This window comes from Eulemur rufifrons, chromosome 16 (genome assembly GCF_041146395.1).
Source record: "Eulemur rufifrons isolate Redbay chromosome 16, OSU_ERuf_1, whole genome shotgun sequence".
NCBI lineage: Eukaryota > Metazoa > Chordata > Mammalia > Primates > Lemuridae > Eulemur > Eulemur rufifrons.
The window spans coordinates 60422722-60439656 of NC_090998.1; the positions used below are offsets into that span (position 1 = coordinate 60422722).

Here is a 16935-nt window from a genome sequence, read left to right on the forward strand (position 1 = left end):
GTTTTGCTCTTAAGATATCACTGTTTTTAAATATGAATGTGTTTTTAAGTGGTAGGAAAATATATACAGTTAAGAATTTGGGACAAATATCTAAATATCTCTGGGTCTATTTTTTCAACTGTAAAATGGTAGAGTATGTTCATTACATGGTAATATTTTTAATGTTTATTTTTATTCTGTTGACTAAACCCAGAACTTTGATATCTTGGAAATAAAAGATCTTGAAACATTTACTTTTACATTCAAGTAATCTCAGATACGTGATTGCTTGAAAAACCTAGAGGTTATATTCCTCAGTGGAAATGTTAATCCTAAAGAACTGTCTTTTTGAAATGTTGATTCTCATTGGAAAGAATAAAGTATGGCTTGTAGAGAGAGTAAATATTTCTGTTGCTTAAGTAAAAGCCTTAGAGTGCCCTCCTGTGGCCCATTACCTATGAAACAATTTCTCATATTCGTCATAAAATATTTCACTATAGGAAATATGGATTTCATTGTAACTTAATTAGTAATCATTATGCCATTACTTCATATCATTTTATTCCATATTGACATGAATTTGATTATATCATCTACTTCATTTACAAAACTAAAATGTTTTCTGAACTAAACTCCAAAATCTAACAGTACCAGCTATATTTCAAATCACCGTTACAAATATGTATTTGAATAAAGCACTGGCAACTGACATAAAACCCTTTGGCCTCTCCTGGGGAAAACACAGACCAACTGACATGTTGCCGACAGTGTCCATTATTGTTTCCAACCACCTACTCCGGACAGTCCCTCAGGCCAGCAGATATTCAACATAACTTCTAAACCTTGCCTTAAGCATTCCTTTTAGATTTTTAATAAACTGTTTAAAAACAAAAGAAAAAAGAAAAAAGTCCATTTAAGTGTGTCTATCGAATGCGTAGAAGTTGTTTCATTATAATGGTTCTATAAATAGATAACAGCAAGTATGGTCAAACTATTCAATTTGAGTGAAAGATTCTACAATCACTTAAATTGTGAAAGCCAGAGATTTTCATGTTTGACTTACTTTTGTGTTGCCCACCTCCCCTTTTCCCCAGTAGCAGTCCAGTACTGACTTACCCTTATGGTGATGGGAGAGATTTTCAGCACTTGATTTTAGAAGTCCAAGCTTATAAAGTTAATTAACATAGAGACGGGAAGTGCTTGGTCGCTCAGTACACCAAAGCACACTTGGCTCTGTGTACTGTAACCCTAAATATTAAATGTGGATATTAGTTTCTTGGAACAACTGAAGTTGTTATTTGTTTTTCTTTTAGGTTGTTTGGTGCCAAGGCAGGTGGCAAATCTGCCTCTGCACCTAATACTGAGGGTGTGAAATCCTCCTCAGTAATGCCCAGCCCTAGTACCACATTAGCGCGACAAGGCAGTCTGGAGTCACCGTCGTCCGGTACGGGCAGCATGGGCAGTGCTGGTGGGCTAAGTGGCAGCAGCAGCCCTCTCTTCAATAAACCCTCAGACTTAACTACAGATGTTATAAGCTTAAGTCACTCGTTGGCTTCCAGCCCAGCATCGGTTCACTCTTTCACATCAGGTGGTCTCGTGTGGGCTGCCAATCTGAGCAGTTCCTCTGCAGGCAGCAAGGACACTCCGAGCTACCAGTCCATGACTAGCCTCCATACAAGCTCTGAGTCCATTGACCTGCCCCTCAGCCACCATGGCTCCCTGTCGGGACTGACCACAGGCACTCACGAGGTTCAGAGCCTGCTCATGAGAACGGGTAGTGTGAGATCTACTCTCTCAGAAAGGTGAGCTTTCCTGGAGCCATTGATAAAGTCCTCACCCCTCCTCCCTGCACCGTGCCTAACCCCGCACCCCATTAAATTCCCTTGATTTCAGTGTGAGTGCCACTGTGCAAAGGGATTTAAGACTGATGGGACTGGGCCTTTTATTTGCTCTTATTACCAAATTTGCAGAGGAATAAAACCATTAAGCATAGAGTGATAAGATAATTAAGTTTCTTAATATAAATGCATACGTTTATATTCAGTAGACAGTTTCAGTAAAATTCAAAGCATGTATTTAGATATGGAATGAGGTCTTCTCAAGACATTTTAGTGATTTGGCTTAAGCTCCAGGACAACACAACCTCCTTGTGATGATTTAAGCATTTTTTTTTAACTCAAAAGAATAAGTTTTTAAAAATATTTATTTTTAGTATTAAACAAAAAGCTTAATTTAAGCATTTTTAAACACCAACTTTAAATGATTCTGCAGTTATGCTCAGAGCAATATGTTAAATTTGTTTCATTTGTACTTCTATGAAAAAATAGCAAATGAATCGCTGGGGAATCCTAGTTGACCTGGAAAAAAATCAATTTTCAGCCATGAATTCTTAGAGAAAATTATAACACCAGTGCTATTTTTAGCAGACCCCTTGAAAATTAATCATATATATATATATTTTAATGAAAGTGGAGAACATAACAAGGCATTTCTTACCTAATATACTTACCAGAAAGCATTACTGTTGACAAAATGACTCTAGATTCTTTCCCCCAATGTATCCTTTCTTGAATATATTGATACTGACTCTTAACCCCAGTAAAATGTCTTAAAACCACCACTTTTTTCCTGATAAACTTAATTCTGTTTGTTTCTTGGCACAAAGATACCTTTCAAAAATGGTCTTGGCCACATGTGAAAATTACTACTGGTCATATCAAAAATGCCTGATTTCTTTTCCTAAATTTTTTTCACTCAGTTATTGATGCTGACATATCTTCCCTTCTCAAGATCTCCAGCCTTACTTCCCGAACAATTTTTTAAAACATCAACTAAAGCCCTTACAGCCTAGACTTTCTGTAGTGCACCAGTTGTCCCTTAGTCTAAGATTTCTCACTGTGTTCTTCCCTATTTTTCTAACTTTTGTAAAATACAAAGCCCATACCAATACATTGCTTCTATCCCACTTCACTTCCCACTTGCCTAACAATGAATGAGACAAGGACAGCCATGCAAATGGGACTTTCCCTTGATAAAGTAACTTTACAGCTAACAAATATTAGTGCTCCATACTTGCTTTAGTGGACTGCTAATTGCAAAATATATTTTTCCTCATAAACATAAACTAGGTCAAGATAAGCACCTGGGTGATAGATAGCAATTAAAATGTACCCATTTCCCTTTGGGTTTTGCTATTATATGCAACATACATAAAAATAAGTAGGTGTTTGATTTTCCATCTAAGAAATCAGTCTTCCTATACTATCTTAGATTCTAGTTTCAATAATTCAAGGTAAATGGGCATCCACACATATCATTTATAAAACTTCTAACAAATCAGGTTATTGAAAATACATTAACCTTCAGTTTTAATTAATGTATCTGAATTGTGTACTCACATGTGAGGAATCCAAGTAACAAGTTGATAACCAAACCAAGCATACTGGAACTAGGTCATCATTTATTAACCACACCACTCTCTAAAATACTGGTTATTTTCTAATTATAAAGATGACTGTAACAAGTTGACCATTTAGCCAGCAACCTATTTATTCAGCATTCAGACATTAAAGATTCATAAATATAATCAAGTAACTACTCGTAACCAAGTAATCCTCAAAAAAAAAAACTAGATAGTAAGACTGATGAACTTTATAGCTAGAATCAAAATGCAGTTTTAATATTTTACTCCTATCTATATTTTAGCTGAAGTCAATATAAATTTTCACAATAGAAATACACTAGCAGATATACAGTTACTTACTCTTTTTAAGCAGATCTTTTTTATTGTTGTTGTTCAATCTTTGAAATAGGCCAATTTTACAAACGGAAATGTTCTAGTATTAAAATGACCAAATAAAGGCTTTTTCTAAAATAAACTTAAGCTAATTTTTAATAAAAGAAAATGCTACATCTTTGATTCTTAAAATATATTGATGAATATTAAGCTGTGAAAAGTAAATGTTAATAGTTTATATGTATAGTATATAGTATAAATATTAATTAGTTCCAGTAAATTACGGGACTGAAATAAATTTTCATATAAGAATTTGTGCTTTTTCTTTTCTTGAGAACAAAACTACAAGAAATGTTAGTTTACTTGAATCCTTTTAAAGTACAGTTAAGAAAGTTTGTGATCTATTGAAGAGAAAACTAGATCTAATCAATGATTCTGGCTTAATTATAATTACTTGTTCAGCAGATTGTTGAGAATACTGAGGAAATCCACAGAGCCAAACCTGAAAATGTGTTGAATTGCAAATATTTAAGGCAGATTAGAGTTTTGCAATAGAGATGTATGTAGGTTCATGACTTACTTGTTTATCTACAATTTTGGAATATTTTATTGATTATTTATATTCAAACAGTAATGTTTCATACAGATTTTAATTTTTAAATTCTTCTCCATTAAATTGAATAAAATATAATAATAAAATAATACATAAATACATACATACATTCTTTAACAGTTTTCCTTCTGTATCTGCTGTAGGTCATTGGTGGCCTAGCCCACATTTGTTTTATTTTGTATTTTGTGACCTAATCAAATTTTCTAAATGATTTAAAGTAGTAACCAACTTTGCAATTTCCTAGTTTGTCTTTAAATGTCACATTAGGCAACTCTGCTTTCACATTTCTCCCCAGCAACTGTTGGCTCTGGGCAAACAGTGCCTGTCCTCCTCAGACTATTGACTAAAATCCCTGCTGCACTCATTTTTACTGCCTACTTTGCAATTGCTGGCTTATGAGTTTGCAACCCTAGGAGGTTTGCAGGTTTACAGAAAGTGGCTACATTATAAAATCATTAATATCCAGATTCAATCATTTTTCTACTTAAAGCTTTAATTTATATTCATAAATTTAAATGTATTTTTTTCTGTTTTTTTCCATTAAACTCTGCATCATATAGATATATAATTTTTTATAGAACTGGATAACACTGGCAAAAGAATGACTATTTTTAATTTTCTGTGCAACATTAAACTTTAATTTGGACACATGAAAGACATACTCTTTAAAATGGCATATGACCATGTAAATGCTTTGGCATACGTAGTTCATATTTGGTGGTTTTTCATATTTGCTTAATATGATTTGTTCATTTGTTTATCCACAGTACTAAGCAAACTTCTGTAATCAAGGTATATACTGAAACTGGCTGCTCCATAATATAGTAATCTTATGTGGACATCCCCAATAAAGTTTTGTAAAGCCTTTGGATGGTTTCTATTGCAGTGCTAAATAATGGAGTAAACATAGAAGAAAACATTTTAGCTTTGATTTTGAGTGATTAAATTTCAAGTCAGTATACTCTCATTCGTGTTATATCATCCCCATTATCCATATCCTGTGTATTTAATTTTGATCACTTGAGGTTCTAAAGGAAGAGAACTATAATCCTGCAATTCAAATTAATTCTCCTCTTTGCTTATCTACATACCAGAGATTATAACAGAAATTCCTAGACTTGTCCTACTTAGTTGTTGACATCCTCTTCTTCTATTTTTAGAGGCCATTTCTCATTTTCTCTAGACACATCTTTTCATCCCTTCTTATTTCCAATTGAGAATTACTTAAAATAGAGATGGTAAAATTTATAATCTTTTAAATACCTAATCTATGATTTCTAAAAGATGGCATAGCTTAATTTCATTAAAATATTTATTGAGAAATAAATAAATGTTTATTTATTGAGAAATGTCTATTTCTCAATAAATGAGGTTTTAAGCAAATGCTCATTATGTATTCTTTCTTTTCATATGTAAATGGGGAAATATGCCTTTATTTTTATTAAAAATAATTTTAAGACAAAAGATAAGTAGGTATTAAATGTTTTATATTTTCTCTGTCCATTGGAATTTGTCACTTTAATTTAGCCAGAACAGCTCTATCTCAGTTCCACTTTTATGATTCTCTTGCACGTGAAATCATAGCAAAAGTCTAGTCAGTTGCACAGGGAAAGGAAAACTACCATAACATTAGGTAATTAGAATCCAGAAGGGAATTACGCTAACATGATTTAATCTATTTTCTAATAATCATACCACTAAATTATCATTGAATGGTACTGGATTAGGAAGAAACTCAACGTGTTACAGCAATGGACTTTTTATCACCCTTCGTTAGTCTTTTCCAATGATTTAAGCATTCTGTATGTGTTACCAAAAGATTATTTTTTGTAGTTCAGAGAATCATTTTTGTTGGATGTGTGATTTGGAAGTTTTGTTTACATTATGTCCTTAGGGGTTTTCTTTGTTTTAACAGCATGCAGCTTGACAGAAATACACTACCCAAAAAGGGACTAAGGTATATATTTCTCTCAGCACAATTACTTCCTCTCTCTGTTGTTATGTAAGCTTTGTGTGCTGTCTCTTCTTCTTTGTTTGTTTGCAACGTAGCACCTGACATAAAGATGAAATCACTTTTAATCTTGATGTTTTCTCTGGCCTGAAGAGTTGGTGAGATAGCCCTCAGGTAGAGATTCTAGTAGAGGTTGAGGTTGTGACTCAAATTAAATAAATTCCAATATGCATACCACTATTTTGAAGAAATGAGGCTTCTTAAAAAACTTGTCCCAGGCATTGCTTTTTTGGGACAGCAAATTTTGGGAGAATACAGAACTCACTTTTACAAATTAAAATAAAATTATTAATAACTTCCCTAACTTTTGCATCTTGGAGGCATATGCTTGCAAAACCTCAGAACCCTTACAGTCTACAGATGTATCCACTTAATGTTGAAAAGTTGAAGGATGGTTTCATTTGAATCAAAGAAAACATTTTCATCATTATAGGATAAATATTGTAATTAAGGTATGATTTTTATAGAATCCTTTTCATTAAAAACTCAAACAGTTTTAATTTTTATTTTTCAGGGGTACTGGTATCTATCAGATCAATTTAAATCTGAATCCAATATCATTTAATCCCAAAATAATTGTTCAGTTCATAATAAAAAATAAAATAAAAATTTAATTTATGGCCATCTTTTACTGTACACTTTTATCTGAGGAAGGGATATAGTATGAACTACTATTAGAGGCATAACATTGTATGAATATTACAAGTTGGCTGCTCTTTGGTGCTAAGAATTTACTTATTCGGTGAAACAGGGAGTAATGGGAAAACTAGATCTTTCCCCATTATTCTTTTTCTCTCTGATTTTTTAGCAATAGCAAACAGCAAGTATTCCATTTCAATGTTTTGTTCCATAAATTTATTTTCAAATAAAGTGAGCACATTTCTCCCTTATTTTTTTTTTTAATCCAGACGTGGTGTCAAGTGGCATTTTAACCAAGGAACTGTTTTTCATTTAAAAAACAAAACAAAACAAAACAAAACAGCTTGTGTTCCATTTCCCATGCCTTTCTGTGAGCATCACTGTACTTCCCATGGTTCTGGCCTACCCTATCCACCATTTGTAGTCTATGTTTTCACACTCTCTACATGCTTCCAAGTACTATGCTTTTGAGTCCTCCTCAATTAACTTGGCTGTTTGCTCATTGCTTATGATTTCCAACTTCATATCTCACAGAAGCATAATTTTATTCTCAAATTCCTTTATTTTTTTTCTGTATGAGATTCAAACAGATGGTGTAAGATCATCTGGAAGAACTGAGCAATTATAATTAGATTCAATCTGTGTAAGGTTGTCTTTCATTCTGAGTAGGAAACTCCTCTCAATTGTTTTGCTGTCCTGGTATTGCCTTGCCCTTGTAGATGTGCTTAAGTGTTTTAGCTGTGCTGTTTTGCAGATATACCCCGTCATCTCGGCAGGCCAACCAGGAAGAAGGCAAAGAGTGGTTGCGTTCTCATTCTACTGGAGGCCTGCAGGATACTGGCAGCCAGTCACCTCTGGTCTCCCCGTCTGCAATGTCATCTTCTGCAACAGGAAAATACCACTTTTCCAACTTGGGTAAAATATTCTAAAACATTGATTTCGCTTTGCTTTTTTCATCATCCATCCTCATAGGAGCCCTGGTATCTATTAAAAACTTGTTTGAAAGGGGGATAAAGATACCTTAACAGTACCTTTTAATTATATGGTTGTTTACTGTTCACAAAATAATTGTTTATTCGCATGAGAAATGCTTAACATAGTTATTATTGTGATTATTTTACAGGCTAGGCTTTAGAGGGTCAGAGAGATCTTTTGACTTGAAAAATGTCTCACCATTAGTAACTGGCAGAGGCAATAATCAACTCCAAAACACTTGGCTTCTTCAAGCCCAGGGCCTTTCCATTCTAGCTCAGATCCCTCGTAAAAAACAGTGAAACAATCTTTACTTTTTGCTTTAAATGTTAAAACATCCTTATAACAAAATTAAAGCTTTTTGTAAAAAAAAAAAATAATTAGGAAGAAAAAATATGCACTTCCATGACTCCAACATAACTTCTTTTAACATTGATAAAGTTAAAACTTTAAATGCATAGAAGAATTACTGTTAAGACAATACTCTGTGGAAATTTTACATAAATACAATGAAAAATAAATTACTATCTTAACCATTGGGTTACTTTGTGCTTGGCATCATTTGTATGAAATATAAAATCATTTGCATAAATGTCATAGAAAACACGGGAAGAGTGACAAAATAATGAGAGAAGTCTGAACATGGCCAGTTATCATTTAATAGATCCAATGACTTTAAAAATAGATTTCTCTTCTATAAAGTCACATATAATATAGTCTCAATTTTTTCTCTATTTACTTGAAAGAAAATCTTTCTAACGTACCCACAGAAGGTCTTTCTTAAATAACTTGACTTTTCACTTTCAACCCAGGCAGGACTCAAGGCTAGTTCTTCTCTATTATACGTAACTCTTCCCACTGTACCGATTAGGGCTTTTGGAAATTAAGAGCAATTATTTTGGTCATGGTTCCATATGAGCTAATGAACTAATATCAAACCCCAAATTTTGCTGCTAAACCTATCCACTGTGAGACTTCTTTACCCCATAAAGCCAAAGGATATATGGCTTTTGTTTATTTTGAGTTGCAGTTAAAAAAAAAAAAGCCTAATACTTTAATTTCAAAAAACCTGAATCAAAAAATATATTTGTAGGTTCACCTAAAATACTCTAAGTTTGCTAAGTATCTCATATCTCCTATTAATTTTTTATCAACTTTCATTAACTTGGTTAATTGACTCCTTACTCCATATTTTTCCCCACTGGTACTGTTCTGATTAAATCCATCTCTGTTATTTTTTGAGGGGAAAAAAAAAACCTCACTGGTTACTATATCTGACATTGGTGAAGTTATTTAAACTCAATTTTCTCATCTGCTGACTGGATACATAATAACGAGGTCATGTTGTAAGAAATGACTAAGATGTGTACAAAGATGGAGGAGTGTGTAAGATTTGATAGACTCTGCCAAATCATCATTTTTATTGGAAATCATGTCTTACACTATCAGAGAACAGCAGTCATCAGATATGCCTGAGCTTTGTCTGAATGTTTTAACTGGGTGTAATTCACAAGACTGTAACACACCATTTTATGTAAAGGAGATTCACAGCTTGGATTTTTGAAAGACTAGTGCAGAACTATGACATTTGAATCAAGGATTCATTTACCAAGAATGTCAAATATTTGCACGTGGATAAATGTATTCCAAGGTTTACATAAATTAAAGTTAACATGGCATCTGAAGCCAACATGTCCATGGCCACATGTGTTAAGAAGAATTGGTATTTAACACACTCAAGAATGGATTTTATTGCATTGTTTTCAAAGAGTTAAAACATAATTAATAAATGAAATGTGAATTATGCTTTTACTAACAAAATGTCTCTGTGGAACTTTAATGTTCTAATAACTTGAATTTGAAAACCACTGATCAAATACATCCTTTATATCTCGTTGCTATAGAAACCAAGATTCTGAAAGGTCAAGTTTACTTTTCTAGGATGTGAATTTTCCCTCTAAGACCATTGTACTTTATACCAGAGATCTCTCAACAGCATCAGACAGGCCTTGACTTTAGTGACATAGCCCTCTTGATTCTCATCATACCTTTTTATCTACAATTCTTTCTCTCAGAGTAGCTTATCTTAGCATTGCTCTAAAATTTATTATGTAAGTAAGGTCACTTTTGAGAGTGAAAGAGACTGTTAATAATTGTTTCAGACCTTAGTTTAGTTGTAAACACCAGGCAATGGAATTCATCCTCCATCTATTCCTCATATTTATATCTTCACTAAGTTTTTTTCCTTTAGATTTTCTCTCATCCTAGACACACTTTCTGTTCTTATCCACAACTTTAATTCTTACTTTTCAAATCAACATTCTTTTTTCTCTGAGATTTTTTGAGCTTCTAAATCTAAAATTCCATTAGTGTGCTATACCACATAACCATTTCAAGCCAAAGAATTTTCTTTAGCTCTTTTTTCTATTTTCCTTATATATCACATACACCCTTCTTTCAACTACTCCAATGAGAGTATAATCAACAATTTTTCTTGAAACTACACCATCCGTTCTTTCACATTCTGCATTTTCAGTAGAGCAAAAACCTGTGATTTTATCTTCCAAATATCTCCTACATTTATCTCTCTATTCAGTAGCATTTCTTTGCTCAAGCTTTTTAAACTGTAGACAATCAGTAAATTTCAAATTTATCTCACTTCTTCTACACCCATATGTCTCAACATTTTCATCTATTGTGAGGTATAGAGGAACACCTTCCTATTCATGTCAACATACTCTCATGTGATTAGCCAGATTTTACAAGCATATGTAGTTTCAAATCAGGCATTCTGAGATCTCTATGTTGTTTTATTTTACGATGGAGATAAATACTAATTTTAAAAATACGAAAATAATTTTAAAGAGTTTTCATTGTATCTCTAGATCACCTGAACTAATGTTTATTGGGCAAGAAAGTGGGTACTGTTAAAATGCAATCATAAAGTTACTTTATTATAAATTTTTCTTAAAAAATATGTAAAATGTAACTACTTAACTTGGATATGATTAGCATTATCCTACATTTGTCTTTGGACATCACTTGTTTTCAATTTGATCATTATCTTTTTTGAATTATCAGATACATGATCATTACTAAAATTCAGGAATTGTAGTATCCATGTTTTCTTTATTCTTTTTTCTACTATGTACTAATGTGCTAATATGTAAAAATTTTAGAAATATTACTGTAAAAATCATGTATAACAAACATTAGAAATTTAAGATCACTATAATTATATCATTTTCAGTAGACTGCTGTGAACTATTGCCTAAGTAATCTACGGTTTGTGTGCAGTTTCCAGCATGCTAGCTCTATAGAAACCATTCCCATTCAAGAAAGAGTATCAGAATATAACTTATGTAAACCAAATAACTCTTTGGATGAAAATTCGTTTACTACTGGTCAAAGTTCTTATGCGGCATCTCATAACTTGGTGAGACTCATTGTCGTGTCTCCATGTGTGAAAACAATTGCTCAGATTCATTTTTCACCTTGCTGCAAAGGTTACATGCAGAAACATTAACATCAACCTGTCACTTCCCAGTTCTATTTATTAGATGGATCCTTTTGCACACAGTGAGTGTTAAACAACTTTGTGTAAGAACAGTTTCTATGCTTTTGCTTTCGAGCATCCCTCCACCTTGAATGCCCTTCTATTCCTGTATTCACCCTTCAACCTAGTCAGAATGAACCCCTTTTTTCTTTATTCATGGAAGCATAGAATCACACAGTTGTAAGAGACCCACATCTGGTTCAATCATTCATCTATTGTGTAAATTTTTATGGTATCTCTAGCTCTTCTATAAATCTACCAATGACAAAAAAATACTTAAATCTAGAAATACTAAATACTTAAATCTAAAAATACTTAAATCTAGAAATAACACTTTTGAAATTCTTCCTTTAAAAGACAAATAAAATTTTCCTGGACTTTCACCTATTGTTCCTGGCTCATAACCAGATTCCACAAAATAAGTCAAAATTAGAATCCATATGACAACTCTTCTTATTTAAAACAATATTATAAACTTACAGGTTAATGTTCAGCTATAGATACAAAGATAGGAAGTGATATGGAAGTATTTGAAAATCCAGTCCACATTTCTATTGTTCCTGCTTTCCTCAAACCACCACAAATGAATATATATAATCTTAATAAAAACAGTTGCTTTGTTATGCAAATGCAAGTTAAGGCAAGGGTCCATAACCCTCTTTCCTTAATAGATTGCCACATCTACTTGTTTCCTATTTAGAAATTCTTATGTGTCTACTGGCTTCGAATGGATCTTAGAGGCCATTTATTCTGCCATTTTTTAATTCATGAAGAAACTAAAGGGTAGAGATTGGGATATTTGCCTGAAGCAGAAGGAGAGCGAAACCACCACTAGAAGCTTTTTACCAATTTGTGCTGCATTACAGAAATTTTATCTGTATTACATATGTCTTCTATTATATATCTTTTTTTGATCTATTTTACATGTTAACTTTTCTACTTTTTCATTCACTTCCCCTAGTGGCCACACTTGAAATTAAGGACTATGTCATATTTTCTTCCTATTCAACTGCAACACCCCAAAAGCAGAATTGTTCTAGATATTCACTTAATTGAACATTTTTAATAGTATGGGTATATTTCCAATGGAGATACTATCAAAAGTGTTTATAAATGCAAACTATTCCCTCTAAAATCTGCCCTAATCCTCACTAATATTTTACCTTGCATGAGTTAAGTGTTATGTTTAGAAATTGTAGAAGCACACTTCACTTGGATATCTATGCAATCATATTGGTAAGAATTATGCCAAAAAATGAGTAAAATGTCCTCTGACCTCTAAGATGTACACATTAATAGGATGCACTTATAAATGTCTTGCATTCATTAAGAGAAGAGTCAATTCATAATGTGAAACTAGAATAGGGTTATTTACCCCAATCCAGGTACCTTAAACATAAACATTCAAGTCTTGAATGCTTTACAGCATACTAGCTGTTGTCAGATCTAAAACTGAACTGGGACTAATGGTTGCCGCTGGCTGAAGGCATGTGTCTGAAAGACAGATTCTCTCTCTCTCTCTCTTTCTTCTTTTCTTCTTTGTTCCTTATTTCCATCATTTCTTCTTTTCTTTCTATGGATTATACACTTTGCAAATCCATAGTTTCCTCCTTTTTCATTGTATTTCTCATATGTACACATAGTTGTGATTCTTAATCCTGTGTTTCCTTTTACTCCAGTCCATAACTAGCTCTATCAGAGGATTGTTCTTTGTATTAATTCAGTTAATATCTGCAAAATACCAAGCACAGTGCATTGCAAATAGGACATACTTTCCTTCAGTTACCTCAGAGTATGCCGTTTCTGTTTTACATTATTTTGAGAGTCAGTAATTGTATTAGGAAGAAGTGTAGTTCCTGTATCAAAGTAAAAAATAGCAAATTTTAAAGTGATATTAGACCAGTTCTAAGCCAATGGCAGACATTCCTCAAGGTTTTGAAAGTACTCAGCAGTTCCCTTCATATCATCAGAAGTTCCTGCCTGCTTCCTTGTATACCAATAGCAAACTTGCTTTTCTTACACATGAGAATTTATGATAAATATATTTCTCAGTTTTCTGCTTTGTTTTTGTTCCAAATTTCAGCTGTATTGTTTTCCAATGCAATTGTACATTCAATCAACCAAATATTTCCTTAAATTGATAATTACCAGTTGGCCTAAAAGTTCAATGCCATTAGAACTATTTGGTGATAGGCAATAGGTGAATAAATTCTTATTTCAAAATACAGACTTGAGATACTTTTTTTTGAAATATAACATGTTTGTGACATTTGACAGTCTCACTGCGGTGTTCCTGTCTTAACACAGTAGAACATAGTTTTATGCAATTAACCTTATGACAGGTTGCAGATAACATGTATATTACATTTCATTTAAAGAAAAAAGTTTATTTTACTCTTCCTCTTTACAACCTAACTCTGACAATGATGAACTTACATCAATTAAGAACTCAAAATGACTGAAAATCTTTGCCTTAGAAACATCTAAAGGGTCTTCTTGAGAAACTTAGTTTCTTTTTTTATATTTTACTTTCTTTTTGATTTTGCTTTTCCCATTAAAGTGATGATTATTCTTTTTTTTTTTTTTTTTTTTTGGAGACAGAGTCTCACTCTGTTGCCCGGGCTAGAGTGAGTGCCGTGGCGTCAGTCTAGCTCACAGCAATCTCAAACTCCTGGGCTTAAGTGATCCTGCTGCCTCAGCCTCCCGAGTAGCTGGGACTACAGGCATGCGCCACTATGCCCGGCTAATTTTTTATATATATATATTTTAGTTGTCCATATAATTTCTTTCTATTTTTAGTAGAGACGGGGTCTCACTCTTGCTCAGGCTGGTCTCGAACTCCTGACCTCGAGCGATCCACCCTCCTCGGCCTCCCAGAGTGCTAGGATTACAGGCGTGAGCCACCGCGCCCGGCCGTGATGATTATTCTTTAAAAAGAAACCTACAAACTCTAGAAAAAAAACCTCTTCCTCACAACAGATAGCAAAAAATACCATTTTATTATATTTTTAGCAAAGGCAGTAGAGGTAACTTGTTTTTGTTTACTGTTGCTTTCAAAATTGACATAATTCATGACAGAAAGAGAGACTCCAAAGTGGCTGTTATTGAACATATCAGAGGTAAACTCTTGGTCTACCTTGAATAAGGACACCCTATAAATTCATGTTTCCATAAGAATTGGGATCAAATTCTTACTTTCTGTCAACCTATTATTTTTATCACTCAAGTCCCGGAGTAATAGGCTGTGTGTGCTTTGTTTTTCAGTGAGTCCAACAAATCTGTCTCAATTTAACCTTCCTGGGCCCAGTATGATGCGCTCAAACAGCATCCCAGCCCAAGACTCTTCCTTCGATCTCTATGATGACGCTCAGCTTTGTGGGAGTGCCACTTCTCTGGAGGAAAGGCCACGTGCCATCAGTCATTCAGGCTCTTTCAGAGACAGCATGGAAGAAGGTAAGTGTTTGGGGGCAGGGGAGATAATGAAGCTGAAGTCACTTTATTTAACTCTGAGAGAACATATTGTATCACTTACATCATAAGGATTGCTGAAGAGGAAATAAATAAATATAATTCTCATTTAGGAATCTTGAAGCATAAAAAAGTTTTATTCTTTATCAATCTCTGTTTCTTTAAGTACTTGGAAATATGCCAAAATTTGTTAGATCAATACTTGCCTATAAAACAGTTTAGGATAAATTTAATATTCTCATACAAAAATAAACATAATTTTAGAAACTATTGCCCAGACGCATCACGTATCAGAAAAAATGTTTTGTTTGACTCTCAGTTAAAGGGCCATAAATATATACAAACCAGAAAAATTATCTTATGAAACTATCATATGTTGTTGACTTTTATTCTCAGAAACTCTCTCTGGTGTTTGTTTTTTATCTCATCATTTTAGAATTCATGTTATACCTAATTTTTGCTTTATAAATCATTTTTCTTAGTAATAATGGCAATAAAATTCTCATCTGATCTGATAAATATCTTTATAGTTGTATAGTTCTATGTGAATACTTTAAATAATCTGTTAAAAACTCTAGAAGCTTAATTGATGTTCAAAGGTACATATTTTTCCAAACTCTATAACCTTAAATGTTAACTTTGGTAATAATAACTTGAGAGATTTTTCTCTTTTTCTCAATGAATGCTTTTTTCTTAAAGTAGCCATAAAGGAAACTTGTCAAATACAAAGTATAACTCATGTCAGCTAAAGATAAAATAAAACTAAACATAAAAATTTAAACTGATTAGAATAAAACCAAACATAAAATCTGTCATACTGTTGTAGAATAACTACATATAAAATATGTAGTTTATATGTAGTCTTAATAACTACATATAAAATAAAGGTCCTCAAATCTTGAAATAAACCAGGGCTTAAGCCTCTAGACATTAATTTATTTATGGTATTAACTTGGGCAAGTTTCTTAGCTTTAGTAGCCCTAGGTTGTGCATCTGTAATTTCATAAGTTTGTCACAATGATAAAAATGAGAGTATTATTCTATTCCTTTCTTTTTCCTTCCCACCTTGTTAGTTAAAGTATCATCTGACTAAAAGTTTAGATGTCTATGAAAATTGAATTATGTGTTTTAGGTCATCATGGTACCTTTAATATGCTGGCACTAAATCAGTAGATCACAGTTGTCATTACCTTTTGTGATATTAGCCAAACCAGTGAGTTCACTGTAGCAGATAGTGAATCCTGTCGAGTCCACTGATGGCTGCAGTGCAGGTAGACAATATAAAACTAATCTGAAATATAAAGTTATTGATTTTCTGAAACAGCTTTTTATAATACTTTAAGATAACATCAGTGAAGATGGGCATCCTTGTCTTGTTCCAGATATTAGAGGAAAAGCTTTCAGTTTTTCCCCATTCAGTATGATACTAGCTGTGAGTTTGTCATATTTGGCTTTTATTGGGTTGAGGTAAGTTCCTTCTACATCCAGTTTTTTGAGAGTTTTTATCGTGAAGGATGTTGAATTTTATTGAAGGCTTTTTTTAGCATCAATTGAAATGATCATATGGATTTTGTTCTTCATTCTGTTGATAAGATGTATATCACATTAATTTATTTGCATATATTGAACCATACTTGCATCTCTGGAAATGAATCCCACTTGATCATGATGAATAATCTTTTTAACATGTTTTTGAATTGGGTTTGCTACTATTTTCTTGAGCTTTTTTTTGCATCTGTGTTCATCAGAGATATTGGCCTGTAGTTTTCTTTTTTTGTTGTGTCTTTGGTTGGTTTTGGTATCAGGGTGATACAGGCTTTATAGAATGAGTTTGGGACTATTCCTTCTTCATCAATTTTTTTGGAATAGTTTAAGTAAGATTGGTATTAGTTCTTGTTTGAATGCTTGATAGAATACAGTGAAGGCTTCCTGTGCTTTACTTTAATGGGAGACTTTATTAC

General features: G+C 32.9%; 1 protein-coding gene across 3 annotated transcripts in view; it reads left to right on the top strand.

The window, feature by feature from the left end:
- The window catches only part of NAV3 (neuron navigator 3), a 332556-nt gene that overhangs the window by 242400 nt on the left and 73221 nt on the right, over positions 1–16935 (top strand). For all 3 annotated transcript variants that reach the window (XM_069491594.1, XM_069491595.1, XM_069491596.1), the window contains exons 16-19: positions 1293–1781; positions 6244–6285; positions 7733–7893; positions 14771–14959. In XM_069491594.1, the coding sequence (XP_069347695.1) occupies positions 1293–1781; positions 6244–6285; positions 7733–7893; positions 14771–14959 (881 nt within the window). The remainder of the gene's footprint in view (positions 1–1292; positions 1782–6243; positions 6286–7732; positions 7894–14770; positions 14960–16935) is intronic.